Raw genomic sequence first — 23,475 nt, 5'->3', positions numbered from 1 at the left:
TACATGAATCCCCGCCCAAACCAGAATGATTCTATTGATTCTATTCTATTCTATCACTTTCAGCTACATGGGTGACATCGGGTTTTGAATGGCTGTATATAAAAATTAATTGACGTCAGGTGGGTCTTTGACTTTAATGTACACCAGATGTGATAACCTTGCTTAAACCATATAGCCCATGCCAGCATGGTCATTTTTTTTTTTTAATTAATACTTTAATTCAGCAAGGACGCACTAAATTGATTAAAAGTTACAGAAATCTTTTGTAACATACATTACAAATGCCTACACTATTTCAAAGAAATTATGAAAACTTCAGAATAATGCCACTCAAGTTTATTCATGAAGCTGTGGCATCCGTGTACGTCCAAGCACATGTGCACTTTGATCCGAAATAAACTAATTAAAATCAGCATATAATAATAGTATGCTTACTATACGATTATGAGATTAATCACATTAATTTGATCAAAGTATAGCGTTTACATGAGGTACAGTTTAACCGCGATATTGCCAAAATACCATTATAATCGCACTATGAGGGTGCATGTAAACACAATGATAATTAAAGCTGCAAGCAGCATTTATCGGGGTTCAAGCATTTAAGGCCTTTAAGCACATAAGCATTTAAGACATTAAGTTTTATTTGTAAAGCTTTTAACCACTGAAATAATAGATGGAAAAGACCATTTACAGCCAAAACAGGCAATTTACCATAGGAAATATATGGTTTTCAAAGCTTTTTAACAGTTATAGCGCCACCTATCGTACGATCTTCATGAAATTTTACATGCTTGTTTAGACTGTTATGGTACATATGCTCACCAATTTTTGTGAAGTTCTGAGTTTTCGTTTAGGATTTATAGGCTTTTAAATGCATTTTGCCACGCCCATTTTCATTATGACCCAATATACCCATGCGAAAAATGCTAAAGTTGAACTTTTTTTTGATAATTATTGATCTAGAGAGTCCAGAGAATTACCCTAGACTGGTTTTGTTCCGATCGGGCAAAAAACCTAGGACTAGTTCGCAAAAGTAGGTTTTTAACATAATTGCGAATATTTAATGAACGGTTTGATTGACAGCAATGGTTCTTGAGGCAAAGTTGTTCAGCATGAGCAGATCTATCAAATGATATGCATTTTGTGACAATAAGTGTAACACCACGTGATTACAGAGCCATAAAACTCGTTAGCGCCAACTAGTGGCCGATTTCTTTCAAAATTCTTACAGACCTCTAGGGCCATGAGTTGAACATGCCCATCGAGTATCGTTCCGATCGGCCTCCGTTAACCTTGTCTAATAGGTGCTCAAATTTCATTGGTCGATGGCTGTCATGTTTTTCGAGGTACGCCAATGTCCTCATAGACACACATGGCACCTTGGACCAAGACACTGCATACCAATTTTCAAGTCAATCGGACAAACGGTCACGTGGTCATAGCCCTTTTCATGTTTTTTTCATGTTATAGCGCCACCATGTGATCAATCGTCGAAATTTTTTTACTATGACCCCAAATTGAACTCATACACATGTGTACCAAGTTTGGTGAAGATATCTCATTTCCTTTTCGAGTTATAGCCATTTTAGTAAAATAGGCTCCTCCCACAACATTAATTTATCACCCGCTAGCGACCAGGAATCGAAATTTCGACTTTTTTTCGATAATTATTGATCTTCAGACTCCAAAGAACATTTCTGCACTGGTTTGGTTCCGATCGGGCGAAAAACCAGGGACTAGTTCGCAAAAGTAGGTTTTTGACAAAATTCAAAATGGCGGAAAAATTTGCATACCTGAAATAAAATCGGAGATATACGTTTTGACCTTCAGGCGTCCAGCTTTCCAATGATATAGGACACTTGAGTCTACGACATACGGTCTAGGAGTTATGAGCAGTTTCGCGCTTTTGGTCGCTATAGCGCCACCTATGGGCCAATCTGGGTCATACTTTGATAGGTTCTCCCCAAATTGAGGACTACCATTTGGCCAAGTTTCAAGGTTCCAGCTCTTACGGTTTGGGCTGCACGATGCGTTTTAGGGGAGAATAATAATAATAATAATAATAAAAATCAGTACAATTACAATAGGGTTTCAGCACTTCGTGCTTGAACCCCTAATAATAAGAAATGTTTCATGAGCATCAAACCAGCATATTAGAATGATTTTTGAAGGATCATGTGACACAAAGTAATGGCTGGAGTAATGGCTTTTACAATTACAATGTTACTGTTTTAATGTATTTTTGATCCAAAAAGGCAGCCTTGGTGAGCATAAGGCCATCCTTAAAAATATTCTTGTTTGCCGTAACCCGACCGACCCTGTCAATTTAGTACCGACCCAATTATTTATTTATTTCCCCTTTTAGTCCGACCGACTTGCCGGTTGTAAACTTGCGTTAAGACCGACCAATTTTTTTTTAACTCTTCAAACAACTAATACAAATGCAATAAAATAATATTAGTTATTAAGTATTGTGAATATAAATTGCTTAGACATACATACAAACATAAGCTACGTTCTTTCTTTTAAATAAAAACTCGTGGCGCGTCATTATGTTTACACCAGGTTTACGCATGTCACACTACGGCCTGCAGGCTAAGATCGCTCCGTTTCATTCACTGTCAATGGTTCGCGCTTGGTAATGATGGCTGCGGCTTTACTCTAAAGATTATTTCATTTTTATATGTTGCTGAATATGGTTTATTAAAAAATAAACATGTGAAAGCGTGTTATATAGGCTATATGTCATGTTTTAGTCAGATATGACGACGCTACTGCAACACGCATCGCCGCAGATGAGAAGCTGCATCAACGTGCTATCGCAAATCAAAGTGAAAGTAAGTCGCAGACGCTTAACACACGATCATCTTTATTAAATGTAAAGAAACGAAATGATCTTACCAGGGCTGTTTCCGCTTTCTCTTATTGCGGGCTTTGATTCAGAAATTTTAGCTGTTGACCAATAAAATAATAACTGTTGCTTTCGGTGCACTGCATTAAATCTGCATATAGCGGGAATTGAAGATCGGTTATATCCGCAAAAAAACAACAACACACATCTATGTAACCAGGTGTAAATAATTGAATCGTTTTGATCAATCAGATTGCAATCCGATCTGAGAAAACGCAAAGTGGCCTGGTGTAAACAGCCCCTAGACATCGGTGAAAAATGTTCTCTCAAGACCCCCCCGACCCCGATTTTTTTTTTATTATTAAAAAAATATACTTTTTTATATTATTTTTTATATATATAAAAAATAAAGACCTACCTACCGACCCTTTTTTTCTTTTTTTTTGCTGTTACTGCAAACCAAAATATTTTTAAGGATGGCCTAAGAGACTTGCAGCAAAAAACTAAAAACTAAAGAAATAAATGACTAACTTTTGAACAGTAGCACATATGAGCCAATCAACAGCCTAACTGTTAGACTAACTGTGGCAAGTTCAAGATGCTTGGAACATCTTATCATACCTGCACACTACAGTACTGTGAAAACTTTTAGGCACTTTTAGCCAATTAAAGCAACTTTTCCAAGGTACACACGCACAGTATTTAAGGTTGTTTCAAACATTTAGGACAGAAACATCAAAAAGTCTGCAGTGACTGGGGGCATGCAAAGAAAACCTTTGGTGGAGAGATTCAATTGAGGTGATGTCAGGTAATTCTCTGAAGTCACTTAGCGAGCCCTTCCTCATGCCTGGACTGGATGTGATCCTACCTACAGATGCTCATTCCTTCCCTCACAGGAAACAGGAAGGATTCTATGCTCCAAAAAGCCATTTAGCTTTTCGAGCTTTACACCTGCGACTCAGCCGAGCTCCACGGCCCCTCACACACAGTAGGTATAACATCTCATCTTACTGTATGAGCTGCAGCACTTCTCTACTTATACCCTATAATAACACTCCATAAGCTTATTGATTTCATGATCTACTTCAAATATTCACCAGCGAGCTGAGGATTATGAGGAAGAAAAGCATGCTTGTGATCAATTTAAGAGGTCTTAAAAATCACCTGACACCTGCAAAAGAAACCAGCGCTGGATATCAAGAACAGTGTCCAAGAAGATAAAGTACTGAGCACTTGAGGTCCAGTTGAGATGGCATTAAGCCCTGATGAGATCATTTCTGACTCTTCTAACATGTGCCTGCAGGCAGAGAGCCAAATGTGCCAGGTGTGACGTTAAGGTGTTCTGATCACAGGACAGTTTGAGAGCAAGTGCAGAGCAGAAAGGTGGCTCAGCCCTACGGCACTAGTCTATATAGATAGATAGATAATAGATCAGAAACCTTTTCACTCTTTCAAGCAATATCAGAGTAAAGGAAAAGTTCAATCACTTTCCAGAAACGTGAACGTGATTGTGAACTACAGTGAAGAGGATGATTTTTCTTTTTCTTTTTTGTTGCAAATAATGACTTGAATATCAGAAGACTTTGATTATTTTTTAGCACTATTAGGATGCATTTAGTCATTTTTGGACCTTGACAGAGACCCCGTTTATATTTGTAATATGGCAGATCACTCTAGATATTCTGCACACACACACACAAAAACAAATAATGATTTGGTCAAACGTTTGGGATCAGTAAGATTAAAAAAAGAAAAGAAAAAGATTTTCCAAGAAGTCTCTTATTCTCACAAAGGCAGCATTTATTTGATTTAATACAATAGAAACAGTAATATTCCAAAATATAATCTGAAATAACAGTTTTCTATTTGAATATATTTAAATTGTAATTTATTCCTATCAAGGCAAAGCTGAATTTTCAGCATCATTACTCCAGTCTTCAGAAATCATTCTAATATGCAAATTTGCTGTTAAAGAAACATTTCATATTATCATCAATGTTGAAAACAGTTGAGCATCTCACAAATTGGTAATACAGTTGTCAGCAAAGTTTCCAGTTCTAGAAGAAGTCTGACTACGGTTCTCTGACTCAGCTAATACCTGTTCTTCATGTATGAACAGGGAAATCCGTTAATTAAACTGCTCTATGACACTGGCAGCATTACTGCGCAGCAGACCAAGCAGGAGCACAAATCCAGGCTTCGGCATTGGTTAAATCACTCCCTGATTCCCTCATTAGCATCATCCCCATTGCCTCAAGCAGAAAAACCATGAGAGATTCTATCAAGTGAGATGTCAGGTAAATCTTTTCAGCGCGAAGGGCCGGAATGCCATAGTGACCCTTTGCGGCGATCCTACCCACACAGCAAACCAGAGGGATTACATGGTCAAAACAGCCATTTTAGCACTTCCCTCTTTGCACCTGCGGCCCAGTCGAGCTCCTGCATGCCCTCACTGTAAGTGCAACATCTCATCCCACTCCACTCTGCTTTCACTGCTTGGATACATTATAGCTAGAGGAACTACAGAATGACGGACGGATTGTGATTGACACGAAGCTGATAGAAGTTTTTCCCTCAGGGCAGACTAGAAATATTTGAAGAGCGATATGAGATGAAGGGAGCGCAAGAGAGCGTCCGTGAAATCTGCATTCGTGCACAGCAAGACTGTTGCCACAGATGACCAGCCATCTGCTCTGCAAAGACTGATGGAAAAGCCATTAACTTTTATTAAAGCTGCAGAACATGAAGAACATAAAGAAACAAATGAAGGGCTTTAACCCTCTGAAGTAACTTCAAAACTACACCAGCCTATTTCATTTCCCCTGAAGAAAAATTGGCAGCGGTCAGATCGAACAAACAGCACAAGGACTGAAACCCAGACTCACATCCAGACAATCAATAACCACTTACCTCCAATATATCCACAACACAATAAAACTTCTATATTGAGAGCAACAACAAAAAAAACTTATCACTTCTCTTGCTAAAACCCAACTGAAAAAAACTGCTTGACTGAAACTCTGGCACATAGGGGACATTGAGTGAACTCAATCAGAGGCAAAGCAGCATTCCCTAAGTGCAGTGGGGTCAGCATGAAGACTTTCTTTCTGCGTGGATGAGTACGGCCCCAGTTTTACGCATCTACGTCTGTGGGACAGGCAAAGAAAGTCATGCTGAAGATCTGCCATGCAAAGAACAAGCTGGAGCATTCAATCAATAACACCTGAAGTGAAAGTTCAGGTGAAGAGCACTGTGCAAGAGAAATGTGTTTTTCATTACCCCCGTATTGGGTGTGAAATGTCGATCCAACAAGAAAACAAAAATATGATACCAGTTTTCCCAATGGTAGTAACAGCTCAATTTAGTACCCACGACTTTCAAACACTCATGCATATTTGCAAAAAAAAATTAAAAAATTCAAAGAATTTCTGCTTTGCAGCTGCATGTTATTAACTTTTGGTGTGGTATTGAAAATGTTACAATTTTTGAAAAGTTTTAGTTTTTATTAATGCTCATTTGGTGGATTAGGGATTTGAAGACATCCCAAATTGGCGCTTTTTCACTGCATGGTATGGCTCGGTACAGGGGTGGGGGGTCCACTAGTACCACCTCGGTTGAGGTTTCAAGCCATACAGATACTAAAATGTTATGTGAAAAGACTGCAGATCTCTGATTGGTCAGAGAGAATCGTCACTACCAGCGCCATTGGAGTTGCGACACGAATATCCAAACCCACTAAATTTAAATAGCCAGCAACAGCCAACACAGTAAGCACTTATTTACTTTTAATGTTTAAAAACTATATAACTTCTAACTTTAGTTCATTTTAATTGATGGACCTGAGCTAACATTAACTAACAAATAATTTTTTTTTATTAACTAACATTGAAAAAGATACTGTTGCAATGTATTGCTCATTGTGAGTTAATGGTAATGCATTAACTAAGGTTAACTAATGGGACCTTATTGTAAAGTGTAAAGAATTTAGTTCTCATGAGAGCATGAGACTCAACATTGTTCTGATTTAAAAAAAAAAAATGACTTAAAATTCTTCATCTAGAGATAATCCGAGGCACTTGTACTAAATGAAAACAGACCACAGATGAAAGCTAGTTATACATACAAGACACCTCAAGTAAACAAAATGAACGGTCATCCATATCCCTATCTGCACTTAATGCTTTCTCGCTCAGTGAAAAAGGCAATGGCAGCAGAAGCTTTTGAAATAAATCATCATTCGATTAGCGTCTCATGCAGCTGAATTATCTATCTGCTAACTGAATGCAGTTATGATTCAGCTCGATGCACTCAATCCATAAGTTTGTACTCCATGTGGCTGAGGCGGGCGGAGGCAGAAATGTGGCTGAATAATGAACAGGCCATCTGTGAAGTCCCATGATTCATTCCGCACTTGTGATGTGTTTATTGCTCACAAGACTAATAATCGCGCCATCAACTCCTCTGCCAGACAGCGGCCGCTCCGCATCAATTGTCATTGCCTTTGCTAATTTTCACTTGAACCTCGTCGAAAGTGTGCACTATGAAACATTTTACAATCCTCTTTTGAAGGGGAAACTTTGATGTGTCGACACGGAAATTATGAGACTGGCTGTAATGTTTTCAATCATTTCTGCACTGACATTTCAGTGCAAACATCAACACAGCAAGTTAAAACATTTATATTTTCACACGCCATGCTTTGGCCTTCACATCTCCGAGGGTGAAGTATTAAATGATCCCTATAAAATGAAGGCTGAATAACTGTGAATCATCTCAGCTTCATGAACCTCAGTCAGAGTTGACAGCATATTTAATGTGATGTGAATAATGATGAGGCTTCCTAGTTTTTACAACCCATGTTTTCTAAAAGTTAACTGGAAAGATATACACCACTGTTTAAAAGTAATGTGTCAGTAAGATTTAAACTGATTGAAGGTGACAATAAAGACATTAATAATGTTACAAAATAATTATATTTCAAATAAATGCTGTTCTTTTTAACTTTCTATTCATCAAAGACTACTGAAAAAACATCATGGTTTCCACAAAAATGAAGCAGCACAGCTGTTTTCCAAGGCTGTCAACTTTAGTCGTTTAGTCGACTAATCGGTCGATGCCGTCTTGGTCGACTGACATTCTCATTGGTCGACCAGTTGCATTTTTTCTTTTTTTTTTCACCAATAAAGAAATTTTCATTGATTTACTCCTTGATATTTATTCCTTTATAAGCAGTTATATATTACTGTATTCTAAATATAATTAGCCTATGTTTTATCCCCAACTTTAAATGCTTTAATTTAGGCTATTTTGTAACAGCGCCACAGCTTAGCGCACCACGTAGAACACCTGGGAACCGCACCTGTGGCTGGCTGCACTGCTGCTTCGCGCTCAGTATAGGTAGTAATCTCTATGTGTCTGTCTGTCCGTTTGCATTTTGATTATTTCGAGAACCGTTCACCCAATCGACTTCACAAGGGAGTGCAGTGTCGCATTTGGTGCAATATAGACAGACACGCGAGACGCGACACGTTCAGAATTAATAGTAAACTACAGAACAGCGCGAGCGGGAAGCGGCGCACCTCACGCGAGCAGGGCTTATTCTCCGAGAACGGACACTGATATAAAAAGCACACAGTCTGTTAACTTAAGCAATACTTTTAAGGTAGTCTAATATTTTTCTGACTAACAAATTACTGACACAGTAAAGGGTAGATTTAAATAAAGAATAACGAAATTTAAATAAAGAAAAACGAAATTTAAATAAAGAAAAAAACGAAATTTAAATACAGAAAAAACGAAATTTAAATAAAGAAAAATGTAATTTAAATAAAGTAAAAGCGAAATTTAAATAAAGAAAAACGAAATTTAAATAAAGAAAAAACGAAATTTAAATAAAGAAAAACGAAATTTAAATAAAGAAAAACGAAATTAAGTTAGCCTAAATTAAAAACGGGATCCCAGGTGTCAATAATAAAAAAAAAATTAAAAAAACGTTTTTTTTCGTTGTTGTTTTATAAATGCTCTATGACAATTGTTTAATAAATGTTCGATTAAAATGTAAAACATCGCGTCTTTTTTTCTTTTTTTAGTCGACTAATCGTTGCGCAGGACAGGACTTTGGTCGACTAAGCATTTCTTTGGTTGACTACAGCCCTACTGTTTTCAACATTGATAATAATAAAAAATGTGTCTTGAGCACCAAATCCACATTATAATGTCAATGTCAATGAATTAATGATTTCCGAGGGATCATGTGACACTGGAGAAATGATGCTGAAAATTCAGCTTTCCATCACAGGAATAAATTACTTTTTACAATATATTCAAATAGAAAACATTGTATATATATGTTCAATGAAGCTGGGGGTACTATACACTCTCATTGATAACTGACACATACAACTAACAAATTGGACAAACTGTTATTAAACGCACAAGTGGCAAATGATGTGTAGAACTTTGGGAATGATGGAAGTTCCAATTCCAAATAAGTTCTATGTTGGTCTTTGGCTCTGTAATGCTGTTCTCAATGTCTTGTGTGGAAACTGGAAACCAAACACGTGGTAGACTTCTTGCTGCAGACTATAAACAATCTCCACCCTAACAGGAACACCTGCCAATCAGCAGCAGCTGTACGGAATTTAAAACAACATTCCACCTTTTTATAGCAACCTTTAAACACGCAAAAGCAAATGACCTCATCTAGAGGGATTTTCGTAAGACAGAAGAGTTCTTACTACAAATGTTCAGCTTGGAATTACAGCTATGAAGGTTGGACAAATGGGGTGTTTTGCTTAACAGAGTTTCTTACATCAATGAATGTCCACTAGAATGAATGAAAAAAATAAATGAAAATAAATAAATAAACAAAAACATTCAAATTTAGATCAAATTCACTAATTAGTCTTTCAGATGGACCAATTCATTTGACTCAAAATAATGATTTGCTCACAGCTGTACAATATTTTAAAACAAAGTCCAGAAAACGACCAAAAACAAAAAAATTATATTTACTCCATACATTTCCATGCCTTTCATGACATGATTATCCCATGCTTTTTGCAGGCCTGGAAAACAGTTTTAAAATACCCTTATATTTCCAGGTTTTTCATGACTGTGGGAACCCTGCATTTAGGAGCAAAGCCAGATCACTAGGCAGAAACGGCAATAACCAAAGACTCAAGGACGGTTTATTCTGGTACGACAACTCAGGAGGGACAAAACGCAGTGGGTTCCAAGGACGTGAACCCATATGTGTGAAAGAAACACAGCGCATACCGCAATGTTAAAACAAGCTTTAAACGAGGCACAGGGTTTGCAGTACACCACAGTACATCAATCATACGACAAAAAAACAAAACAGGCTGACATTTTACGTTTTATGTTACATTATATGTTAATGTCATTGAGACGCCTATAAAGTGTACACTTAATTGGATGAACGAAACCCCCCCGTCAAACTTTCAGATTACCAGTTTCAGATGTCTTGTTCCAATAATAACTTATTTATCAAACAGTGCTGTTAAGGAAACCAGAGTATTGACGTGTTTCCTCATGTTGCACAGAGATTGGGGGGATTGAGGCAGGCTCAGGTGTGTCTGTGTGTGTGTGTGTGTGTGTGTGTGTGTGTGTGTGTGTGTGTGTGTGTGTGTGTGTGTGTGTGTGTGTGTGTGTGTGTGTGTGTGTGTGTGTGTGTGTGTGTGTGTGTGTGTGTGTGTGTCTGATGACGCAGAGGACTGTGGTAGGTCTGGATGTGAGCCATGTTCTGCCAGCTCTGGCTTCAGAGAGAGATCTGAGAACGACCCACCACCAACAAACTGGCAAACACAAGCACTTGCTTGCAATGAGGTAATCATTTATATTGGTTTTATATTTAAATCACACAAAGGCTCCACTATCAGCTCAAAGAAACAGCATTGTCAATTTGCTTAATGTTTTGTTTCTGTGTAAACAATGTACAAAAACCAGCAACAACAAAAACAATATAGAATTTTGACAATATTCTAAATATATGTATATATACGTAAATAACATATAAACAGAAAAATTGTCAAATAAGAATTATATAGTATGAATACAAGTCTGAATATAAATGTATAAATATTAAAAACGAATAACAATACCTACATATATTAAGCATCTTCAATTCTTACATCACCAATTTCAACTGAATGTTTTTAATTTTCCCTGGTTTCTTCACACAAAAAGCAAGACTAGTTTAGTGTGCTTATAATGTTGGATGTAAGCTAATAAGTCAAATAAATATATATATGGAAGTATTCATGCCAAATATATAAAGTCTAAATATAATATAAAATAGATCCACTTACCGCTCCTAATGTGTGTGCACTAACTTAGATGGGTTGCCAATATTTTCTATTTAAATGAAATGTACAACTTTTTGATGTGGAGCAAATTAAAATATTGGCAAGGGAAGTGCAAACCTGAACTACTGGCACCAACAGAAAAAAAATCTTATTTTTGAGCCAAAGACATCCCAGATTTATGTGGAGATGATAGTAGGTGGATGTAGAGATGTCACCCACAACACAGCTGACATATGTTTGCATGCTAGGGAGCGAGTACATGCCTCTCCCCTCCTGACCTGCTCCTGAGCCGCTCCTGAGCCTGTGAGGAGAGCTGGAGCGAAGCGATAAAGAAGACATTTGTAGGATGCTACCCCTGTTACACAATCTCCCTCAGGCCTGCAAACACAATGTTTCCATCTTGTGCACCTCACTGGCTCTTTTCTCAAATGGCCAAAAGCAGCAGATGTGGTGGTGGGGGTGAGGGGGCTCTATTCTATTTCGGGACTTTTTACAATCCCATCTTGTTTTATACAAATCGTCTTAGTGGAAGTCATTTCAAAAAGGGGCAAAAAACCATAATGATCCCTGCCGTGAATGTTGTTGACATTACATATATGCTCTGGGGACAACATACAGCCTTATCTGTACTGCACCAGCTAAACAAGACAGTCCGTATATGGAATAAGAAGGCAGAGTGGACCAAGGGGATCGAATCCGGTTATCATCCTCATCTCTCTTAAAAGGTCAAACGGACTGATTAACAGGCTGAGAGCCAAGAAAACCAGTTTGTTCAGAGTAGGGCTTGAATATATAGCTAAAAACACACCCATCGCAATATTCATCAGACTTTTGATGACATTTGATATATTGATATTAGTGTATTTGTTCTGAAATGAAAATTTTTTCATTAAACAGATTTTCCATTGCAGCTAGGAGTGGGAGAGAAGAAAAAAAAAATCAATCCTCTGTTTGGAATGCAATAGGCCTATATTTTCAATACACAAAACTCACTCAGACGGCTGTTTTCAAATGCTTATGTGTCCTTTGTGAAGAGCGCTCGCGGCTGTGCGCAACTCCATGTAAGTTAAATGCACTTGCATCTCAAAATGCTTTAATGACATGAAATTAATGTAAACAGTCAGTTAAGTCTTAAGGGATTAAACAGACAGGATAAAACATCTGATATGTAAAAATAGATCTGTGCATTAGTGTGAATGCAGTCTATTAGATCTCCCGCTGTCTAAGATGTCTTCAGTAAGAATCAAACAGCAGTAAAACAGCGAAAAAGAAAAATCACTCACTGCTCTTGACTGGAAAACGTTCAGATAATTAAATCACTCTTTGATTATTGCTTGTAATAGGTTTAATTGTTTCTCTCTCTCTCTCTCTCTCTCTCTCTCTCTCTCTCTGAGAGAGAGAGAGAGAGAGAGAGAGAGAGAGAGAGATAGAGAGAGAGAGAGAGATAGAGAGAGAGAGCTTTAAAAAATAAAAGCAATAATAAGGGGGAATAATAATAATATATAATACAATAATATATATATATATATATATATATATATATATATATATATATATATATATATATATATATATATATTATTGTATTATATATTATTATATATAATAATACACACACACATACACACACACACACACACACACACACACACACACACACACAGACAAAAATTCGCCTGTGTCTATTAAACCTTTGACAAAATCATACCGGAACATTCAAATCTATCTACACACACACAGATGAAAAAAAATAAAAAAAATAATCTTTTTTCTCTATATATTCTCTAGGTTGTCTAACAGTGGTATAGTATAAGTTGTGGAAAAAAAAAAATTCCAGCAAACCTCAATCCACCTTGAAGACAAAACCAGACCACAGAGAACTTTAAAAAGCCAACATGCATGAAAGAGCTATGGCTAAAGGTATCATGGTGGTGTCATGATTGTGAATTTAAACTAGCACTTATGCCACAAATGTGCTGACAAATACAAGACTTTCCATCACTGAATTCCAGTTTGATTCGTGAAACAGCAGGGTGACAATCACAAACGGGACATTTCTGGAGAAAGGCATTTGATCAGTTAAAACAGGAGGGAACACCCAGTTACCATTAGCCAAAACAGACCTTTTTTCCCCACTGTGAAACTGCAAAACAAGGATATTAAGATGACAAATGCTTCCCAAGTGACCACAAAGGCACAAATTACCTCTGAGACTGAAAACAAATATTTAGATAAAAAAGCTTCCGATAAACAGCTGTGTGCAGGGACACAGAAAGCAACACAGATCTGCAGGATTTGAGAGAGAAGCGTTTATTTACGTACCGTCTGGCTATCGGGGAAATCCATTTTTATCAACTTGTGGGCGCATTCTTCGAAGTCCAAGCTGTGAAGAAAAAACATGAAAATGTCACCTCCTGCATCTCATGTGCTAATGAAATGTATTGACATGCATATAATTTTAATACATTACATGCAACTTTTCCACATAATAAATCAAATGTAATGAAATGTGTTGAAGCTTTAAGGGTTAACTCCATGATCAGAATAATAATACAGCCCTAAAACCTAAAAGAAATTACAAAATATGTTCACTCTAAGGAGAATTGAGGCTTTCTATCTTAAGCAGGCAGACCCTTTTGCCTGTCCTGGGATTGTGTTGGCTCTCCAGTACTTCATTTAAGGTCAGCCCAAGATTCTATCGCTTTGAAGCATATTTGGACACATTTTGGGTCAATGTTTACAGTGGAGCTGCTGGATCTGTAGCAGCATGAATAAAGACAGATTGTAGCTGAGCTGTGCATTTGCAGTCTAAATTGAATGTGATGATAGAGAAAATATAATATATAAATATATGTGTGTGGTTTGAAAATGATTGGTTTCTCAATTTATGAACCGACATCAATTCCTAAATCCCAAGAATCGATCTTCCAGTCTATGCTGTTTTAAGAAACTATTGTAGCCTGCATCCCATCCAATAGATAGCACTAGGCTTTGTGTTGTTACTTATGATGTGAAACAACGTCTCAGATTTCAAATTCTGTCCATTTCATTATGAAATTCAAACTATAAATTCAGTTTTGGCGCTGTATAATGTGGCATGACAGATCGCTTAGACCAAGCAAAGAGGCAGCATGCGTGAACTGAGCATATCTACCACTTTACTACTTGTTACAGCATGAAACAAACATCTTTTTCTTCAATATTTAATGTATGTTTGTAATGAATCCGTCAAGTTATGACAGCCACCATTTAAATGTTGATATGAAAAAAAAAAAAAAAAATGGAGTAGAAATAATTATGTAATTAAAAACGTATTAAAACTTCCTTATGTGTGAAGTGTTTGTATACAAATCAGTTGATTTTAACCTTCAATATTCAATATAATATAATCTAATTGGCCATGCACTGTACCTGAGGTTTCTATAAATGAATCAATTGAATAGAACTGAATCGGTATCGAATTTAAATCGAACTCATTTATAACCATTTGTTTATAAAGCATCACTCAAGATGACAAGAAAATAAACAAAATAAAAATGTCATGTATGTGCTAAACTCATTATGTTCGACTCAATACTGGCATTTTAATTAAATTGTTGTTTAGATCAAAGTCTTTCAATGCTGTCAGTGGTCATGAGCCTCACATCTCTTTTAGACATTTCTGCCAGAATTCTGCATCTATCAGTTAGTTTCACAAACTGCTGACGAACACAGTCATGTGACGCCCGCAGATGCTAATCTCCCCTGTACACAAACCAAAACAGCATGAGAAACAAACTCAGCTAAATGCTTTAGTTTACAGAGTGGAAGTGTGGTTAAGTCTGACCGAACTAGAATCTCTATGACAATTTTATTTCTGTTCTAAATAAAGTTTACTCTGCTCTACTTCTTTACTGTTTGAATGCTGTGCCAAGACCACTTCAAAGGGCAAGGGCAGCCAAAAAGAGAGAGACGTGGTGGCTAGACTTGACACTACAGGTCCCAATGGTGCACTGTTCGCCCCTAGGACAAAATCCATATAAATGTCACTCAACACAGTCCCTATTCACATCAACTGAAAGACAGGACTGTTCAGCAGGACACAGTGAGCACAGCACTATACACTGCGCACAACTGAATCAAACAACACTGTCAACACAATCACCCTCATGTCGTGCGAGTATGTAGATAGAAATGGCTCATTCGAAGGTAATAAAAACATAACGGTTCATTATGTAAGGTCTTTATACACCACTGAAAACATAGTTATGTATATGATATTGCATTTCTGTCAACAGATCCTCCTAAATATGACACAATGCAGCTTTAAGGACTTTCTATTCATCAAAACATCCTGAAAAAAAGAGTATGTTTTTCTAAAAAAAATATTTGAGAATATTTTTCAGTATTTCTAATAAGAAATGTTTCCTGAGCATCAAATATTTTGATCAAATTAATGAATCCATTATAAAAAAAATAAAATAAAAAAAACTCACTGACCCCAAATGTTTCAACGGTAGATTATAAAAAAATGTTAAAATGGCCAAACTTACAGAGGTTGTTCTCTACTCTTTCCATCATTTCCTCTCTTCTCTAAAAGAAAGAAAACCTCACTATGGGAATCACAGGGTCGTGCCACAAAATGAATACACTAGATTTCAACAGAAAAATAGCTGGGCTAATCTAATTTCCTGATGGGTCATACTTTTTCCTGTCCATACATGAGATTTGTGGGCCAAATCAGTTTCATCCCGACCTCAAAGGCAGTTTGTAGACAGGAAAAGTGAGAACCATTGTAGTGCCTCTCTTTTTTGTCTCTGCTCTCTTTCTGCAGACACCAGGTTTGTTTTAAGAGGTCAATCCAGCTGCCAGCGGGCAAGTTTAAACACATTAGGGAAGCCAGTCGACACCCAGCTGGTATAATATTTAAAGATTTGTTACATATACAGAAACTAAACGAATGAAGCCTCATCACAGCCGCACATTATGTTTGATGTGGTGCCGTACATTTGTGATCAAATACAGAGTGACTTAACAAAAAAACTGGTTAAATGAAGCTCGTATGCATTCAAAGCCTGTTTTTCGACCGCTAAGATCTTAATCCAAAAACAGCCTCCGCTGCATCTTTGCCCTACGAGTGCTCGGCAGCCTCGAGGCACTGAAAGGTTTAGTACTTTCAAACATTCTCCATGAGGGAAGCCTTTTTCAAAGCTTCAGGTCAATAGAAGTGGAAAAGGGAAGCTGTGAGGCTGCCTGGGAGTCCAGGGCCATAAACACACTCGCATCAGAGTGTGACCTGGTGCCTGCTAAGGACACATGAATATTCATGTTGAATTCAACTTTGTATTCAACCATTAAGTTTCCTTAAGGGTCATTAGGCTAGTTTCACAAACGTTCCCTGTCAAGACTCACAATTTAGAGAAAGTGTGAAGTCAGATGTTGAACTAGATGTTATTTAAACTTCAGTGGCAAAAATAGCAGTTTGTAAGTTCAATTCATTTACATGAATCAGTTGAAACTGTCCAAACTCTGATTCAACAATTTTCTCGTGTCAATTTAAAATGCACAATGTAAACATTAATAAGACTCTGAGGCCATTTCAAACTCTGATTAAAAAATTCACTCACATCATACTTTAAAACACATGATATAAACGCTCATGTCTGTGTGTGTTAATTATTAATGTTTAAGGAAAAATATACAAAAGTACAATTATTTATTAAAAAAATTAAATATTCTTCCGTGGGCCCCATTTGATGAAATATTGATTTTTATTCTAAATTAAGTATTATTCCTTCCTCATTTGATGAAATATTGCACCTATATTGCTTAGTATTGTCGCAATACTGGAATTTCAAACTTCGATAATATATACCATGAAAAATATTGATTTTCGATTACATTTTCGATAGTAAACAGTGAGTAATAAAGAGCAAATAAACAAATTCCAAACAATAACACAAATAAATACAATAGAATATAGTAGAGCTGCACAATTCTGGATAAATTGCTAATCACAATTTTTGTTTCAAATAGAGATCACGATTCTCCCACGATTCTGAACAGTCAACAGTCTAAACAAAATATTTTAACATGTAATTTACAAGAGGTTCTGACAAAATGTTAATTGCTGCAGTCTATTTTAATTAATCTAAATTACTTTTTTTTATCAATTTGAATAAATGATTCAATGACTCACTCATAAATACTTTACTTGTTTCATTACTGGATGAATCAGGGTTTTTGAACGAATCTCTTGAACGAACGATTTAATGACAACTATATTTTCTATATAACTATATAAGTCACATGATGTAATTGCCAAGTCACTTTCAAAAGGATTTGCTCTATTTTGATTGCTAACGTAGACATCAGTGTTTATATCAGAATTATAAACTTTTCTCCCAGTTCTTCTGTGATATGAACATTTATGAACTGATTTCTCTGGATCAGCGGCAGCGTGAACGCAGATCTGAATGTTCCAGTGTGATTTAGTCAAAGGGTTAATAGATATAGCCGAATCGTTTTCATTTAGGAATGAGAAACCTGAGCTGCTGTGACTTTAAGAGCTTATGCACGGATTCAATATACTGTTACACAACATGCATTTTCTCCCAACTATTTACGTTCTAAAACTGACTGTGTTTACTTGAAAACTCGCCAAGAGTTGACATTTTGTATGTTTTTGAGTGCAATAAGCCATGAAAAAGAAATCAATTTGGTTCTTGCAAGCTGTTTGAAAGGCGGCTTTATGAGAGCGCCACATATAGATCAGTGGTGCACGCGGTTGTGATCAGAACATGAAACCAGCGGGAATGAGTAAAATGATGTGTAATATAAGCGCTACTCAAACAGAGCGAACGAGACAAGTGAGTGACTGGAGGCAGGGGTGTGTGTCAATTCGTTATCGGAGAGAAGAGGGAGTGAGAACATGAAGCTGGTATCAGGTGTATCAATACTGCAGAAAAGAAGTATTGGAACCGTTTCAGATATTTCAATATTGATGCATCGAAATATCAATATTTTTGACAACACTAATATTGCTACTAGGGCTGTCAAAGTTAGCGCGTTAATAACGCGTTAACGCAAAATCATATTAACGGCACTAATTTTTTTAACGCACGATTAACGCAGCGCGTATTTTCTGTTTGACCCGTGACCCAACCCCTAGTTGGAGAAATGGAGATACACAGTGTTGGCAACTTAGCGACATTGCAGACCCCTTTAGCGATTTTTTTCCCTTCAACAAAGCGCCCAAACCTTATTTAGTTTCTAAGAATATACCGGTACCGCCGGTAGGCTACTGCTCTCTCAGCACACGCGCGCGCCTCTCTCTCTCTCTCTCTCTCTCTCTCTCTCTCTCTGCGTCTCACGCGGAGGAGCAGCGCTTTAATTCAGTTAAACACAGATATTATGTTGCTTCTCTAATTTTACAAATATAGCCGAAATCAGAGCTTTAGCTTATGTGTATTTGATTTCACCAGACGACGGCTCGATTATCAGAATTTTTGTGCAGATTAACGTCTTGGAAGGGAGAGCTGGTTATGTTTATTTGGTCGCGTTTCAGTCACCATTTCAAATTCATTCCGTTGTTTGACAACAGAAACAGTAAAATATACGTTTTATTGAGAATTTATTGAGAATTTAGCTTCATCAAAATGGGCACAGAGAGAGACAAACTACAATGTAATAATAAATGCTAAATGTACATTTAGCATTTTCAGAAGAGCTGCCCTGTCATGCAAAAATCTAAACATTTTTGTGTTAGTAAATTGCTCAGTGCAAAGAAAGAGAAATAATGGGAACCTGGTATTTCTTTGTTCTTTCTAACAAAAACATCTATGACCTTTGAAACATGTCTGTCTTCATGCTATATTGACTATGGTTTCAATAATAAACATACATTTGCATAAAGCATCTATATTTATTCATGCCCACGTTGATTAGAGTATTACAAACTTGAAAAGTATTAATTTAAGGTGTATTTAGAACAAATAAAAAATGTGCGATTAAATGCGATTAATCGCGAGTTAACTCATGACAATCATGCAATTAATCGCGATTAAAATTTTTAATCGATTGACAGCCCTAATTGCTACATTTATACTTTATGTATATAAACAGTTGTGCAATAACTATGTTAAACAAGATTTGGCCAATTCTTTAATAATCATTAAAACAATTAATTGAGAGACTACATGGAATATTTGCGCTTATAAAAATATAGGCATGAACATAACATAACAGGGCAAAAATGTGAACAGAAACTAAAACACACTTGTCCTTATACATTCAAAAGAAATGTCTAAATACCTTAAATTCATATTAAAAACTGATTTTTGATGATAAAAAAGAGCTCATGGACATGTTATGCATCACCAACCCAAATTTCAATATCAAGATATATATTAAATATTAAATAAACTTTAGCTCCATGCCCATGAGGACAATCATACTGTGAAACGGTCCTGTGATGCCAAGGGAAATAGACTCATGCTGCCTTCCTCTTACAGTCAATCAGCCCCTGAATTGTTGTTTAAACAATATTCAAACACTCTTGATATCAAAGGATATCTAATTTTGAGGTCTTTCACCACAGCAATTTCTGATCTGTGATGGCACTTCTGCTGCTCTGTGCCGGCAAAATTCAATTAAAAACAACTAATCTGAAACGTTATTAATTTAATCTGCATGCTGGGGCCCTCAGGGGCTTTGGTCTCAAAAAACAAGAAAAAACAGCCTCATCTCTTGCACATGGGATCTCAAATGTAGGCTGTTTTTCAGTTCCAGCCAAAACAAGCCTTTGCACATACTATTTCTGGTGGCTTTTAGAGCTGCTCCCATTCTGCTGACGGAAGCTAGGAAGACACGACAGAGTATCACTGGATCACATGACGCACCATACACACTCACCTTGACTGGATGGCGAGGTAAATCGTTCGACGGAACGCGACCAAGTTCACCTCTGTCTGGTCGAAAATGGTGACTTTTTCTTGTTCTAAATAAAGAGAAGAAAAACAGGAAAGAGTGCCAAAAAGATAAAACAGTCTGGCTGAAGATTTTGTCATATGATATGTCTCCCTCCAGAGGTCAATAGTACTTGTTCTTTGCAGAGTGATTTTAATTCACAGGCTCAAAGCCTTTTTTGAAGAAGCAATTAAGAGAGCTAAGCTCATCTGATCACAAGAACAAAACTAAAGAACAGCAGAGAGCTTACACTGTCTGCCCTCAATGACAGGGAGTACTTGAGCCCTTAAATTATAATCAACGAGACATCCTACAGAAGTGACACATTCATCTAAAAACAAGAGTGGTGCTCGATGGTGTTCTGTCATTTTCTTTTTTTGGGGGGGGGAATATAAATTTGAACCAAATTTAAATTTACCAACATAGTCAATTTAAACTGAAATACTACACATCTCAAAGTAATAAATATTGCACTTTAATTAAAAAAAAATCCAATTATTATAAATTTCAAATGGCCCGCAGCTTGTCTATCACAATAAATTATATGTGGCAAATCATGCAGTTTCACAGTCAACAAAAGGTGACAGCACTAGATTTTAGGCAAGGTGACACAGTAAACTGTGAGTGAATCAACATTTGATAACTGATAAGTGCTGCCATTTCTGTTGTTTATGAGAAACATTAAATGTGCCACACCATTTATTAGCTCTGCCTAAAATATAGTGCAGCATGAGCTCAGAACAAATGCCTTTTCTCTCTGACCATCTCGATCACGCGACCAGTAAACAGCGCAGTGAGATCCAATGAGGAGCATTCGAGTGTGCAGAGGTCTCTGATACAAACACAAATGTCTTGGTGATTTAAACTAGTTTAAAGCCAGATGAAACCAGTGCTGACATTCTGAACAACACTGGAAAACAGTCCACAAATCACAAACATTTATGGATTTACTGTAGTAACACTAACAGTAAACACGGTATAGTGGCAGAAATGTGGGATAATCATATAACATTTTATTATATTATTATGTAGACATGTATTAAATATTAAGGGAGTAGGCTAATGAAATATATGGCAACAGAAACTTTTGTTATAAGATAGTTTTGTGCTTTTGTATCTATACTAAATGTGTTGACAAACTAAATACCATAAAGCAATTCTAGATAGGCCTACCATATGAAGAATGTTGTTCATTTTAGGGCGCTTTCACACTAGCACTTTTGGTGCGCACCCGGGTTCGAATGACGTCAGAGTTCGGTTCGTTTGGATGATGTGAACGCTGTTTTCCATACTCGGGTGCGCACCCGCGAACCGAACTCGAGTCCGCTTAAAAAGGTGGTCTGGGGTACGGTTTGTGTGAACTCGGGTACGGTTCGCTGCTGATATGAACGCAATCGTACCAAATCGCGGAAGTGAACCGCTATTGATGACATATAATGTGGTGCGTGCCTGCGTGCGTGAGTGTTTAACAATTGTAAAAGGGTCTATATACACTTACTTTGACGAAAAGCGGGATTGACGCACTCCACAAAAATTGTCTTTGGCGGGCGGGCAGACTGTCTTTGGAACGGTTTTAATACTTTTGCGGCAGACAGACGCAAGTGTGTTTCTGTATCTTTTCTTTGAAAACAAAGCCAAAGGTTCAAAAAAAGAACAAATGTGAAACGAGCTATTCTGTCCATTTTGACGCCTTTTCATAGCGGTTACCACGCAACACGAGTACGCGCCAGCTGCAGCCTGATGACGCAAGCGTACTGCGGTTCGGATACAAATAATATAATGTGAACTAGGGGTGTGCGATATGACGATTTTTGATCGTGGGCGATTAAAATGTCTTCACGATCTGCTTTTGAAGAAATATCGTAAAATCGTGCATTAGCCTATATCTGTTCTGGCGCCTCTGTCCCAACATACTGAACAACGCGACGTATATTCACATAAAATGTTAACGCAGCGGAACGGGACACTGCAGTTCACAAAAGTTCATAATTTGCATGTGCTTTAATGCCTTGTCGGTTAAACATTTAATTCGCGTGCTGATGCGCTGCTCTAACATGTGTGTTCCTCAGCGCGTATGTGAAGCTCACGCACTAAAAGCCTGTCTACCAGCGCCTGGATACTGGACTAAGTTATCTTTCGAGTCTTATTGTGCTTATACTGTCAAATACACACAAGGTTTACATAAAGTCGTTTATGTCTAAAGTGAAAGCAAACTTGAGAAAATTGAGAGAAAATCTGCTTGTCTAATGCGTGTATATTAGACGCGTCGCGCGCAACTCTTAAAGAGACAGTAGCAATAGTAAACACGCTGCCGCTTGTCCTTAAAGGGATATCCTTTAATGTTAATAAAACAACAAAATGCAAAGAGAAAATCACTCATTGCTCTTGACTGATAACTTTAATAGTAGCTTTAATAAGTATCAATGTTTAATTTATACAGTGAAGTCTGTTTTGTTTTACTTTCATATTTGTTCATTTAATTACTTTCTTCAATGCTGCTGTTAAATACACCTACTGTAGCTGAAAATATAAAGCACTGTTTAGCCTATTTAATTTGTATATTAAGTTGTGTATGTGTAATGTGTATCTGTGATCTTAATATTTAATAACAAAGAAAATAATGACAAATATTTTTATCTTTGCCCCTGTCTGCCATTTTTTTTAATTTATTTTTTATTTTGTTACCTAAGGTTTTGTTTTTAGAATATGGACATTAGATTGGCTGTAATGCTAAGTCACAAAATAGTAAAACCAACATAAAAAGAATCGTGATAAAATCGTTAATCGTGATTTTCCTGAAAAAAATCGTAATATGATATTTTTGCCATATCGCCCACCCCTAATGTGAACACAGTCCATCGGGGGCAGGGGGAGGGGGGAGCAATCGAACTCGGGTTCGGAACAGGCAATCGAACCAAGTGTGAAAGCACCCTTAATAAAACTAGAGTTCTAACTGTTTTTGTTAATGAAAATTAAATTAGTTTCTATTAATGAAAATTAAAACAAATAATACTATTAATTTTTATATAATATAAAAATTAATACAAATAATGACAAATAAATATAAAAAATTGTGACTTTACATGTTTATAGCATCTAAAAGTTACCATCAGCCACTTGCGTACTAAGGTTTGTTACTGGCACAATAATGTAAATGTTTAACAGGACATTGGATTGCCCACGCAACTGCATTCTTCCGTAGAGCATGTTTCTGGCCTAAAACTAAATTATGACTGTTTTAAGTGCAAGAAACATTGTTAGTGGACCTTAGGGAGAAAAAAAAAAAAAGATCCCTTTAATGCCTGAAACAATGTGCTACACTCTGGAACAGGCAGTCTCCTGATGGCC

The 23,475-nt window shown here is 36.8% G+C and overlaps 1 protein-coding gene across 2 annotated transcripts in view; it reads right to left on the bottom strand.

Annotated features, from left to right (window-relative positions):
* The window catches only part of cwc22 (CWC22 spliceosome associated protein homolog), a 48,170-nt gene that overhangs the window by 7,451 nt on the left and 17,244 nt on the right, over nucleotides 1–23,475 (bottom strand). For both annotated transcript variants that reach the window (XM_081367500.1, XM_081367501.1), the window contains exons 14-15: nucleotides 20,074–20,158; nucleotides 13,504–13,564 (exon numbers count right to left, since the gene is read on the bottom strand). In XM_081367500.1, coding sequence (XP_081223626.1) covers nucleotides 13,504–13,564; nucleotides 20,074–20,158 — 146 coding nt within the window. The remainder of the gene's footprint in view (nucleotides 1–13,503; nucleotides 13,565–20,073; nucleotides 20,159–23,475) is intronic.

Source organism: Scardinius erythrophthalmus (assembly GCF_964197995.2).
Source record: "Scardinius erythrophthalmus genome assembly, chromosome: 6".
Lineage (NCBI taxonomy): Eukaryota > Metazoa > Chordata > Actinopteri > Cypriniformes > Leuciscidae > Scardinius > Scardinius erythrophthalmus.
The sequence above is the reverse complement of the archived record's forward strand: the minus strand, read 5'-3'. Positions and strand labels throughout refer to the sequence as shown.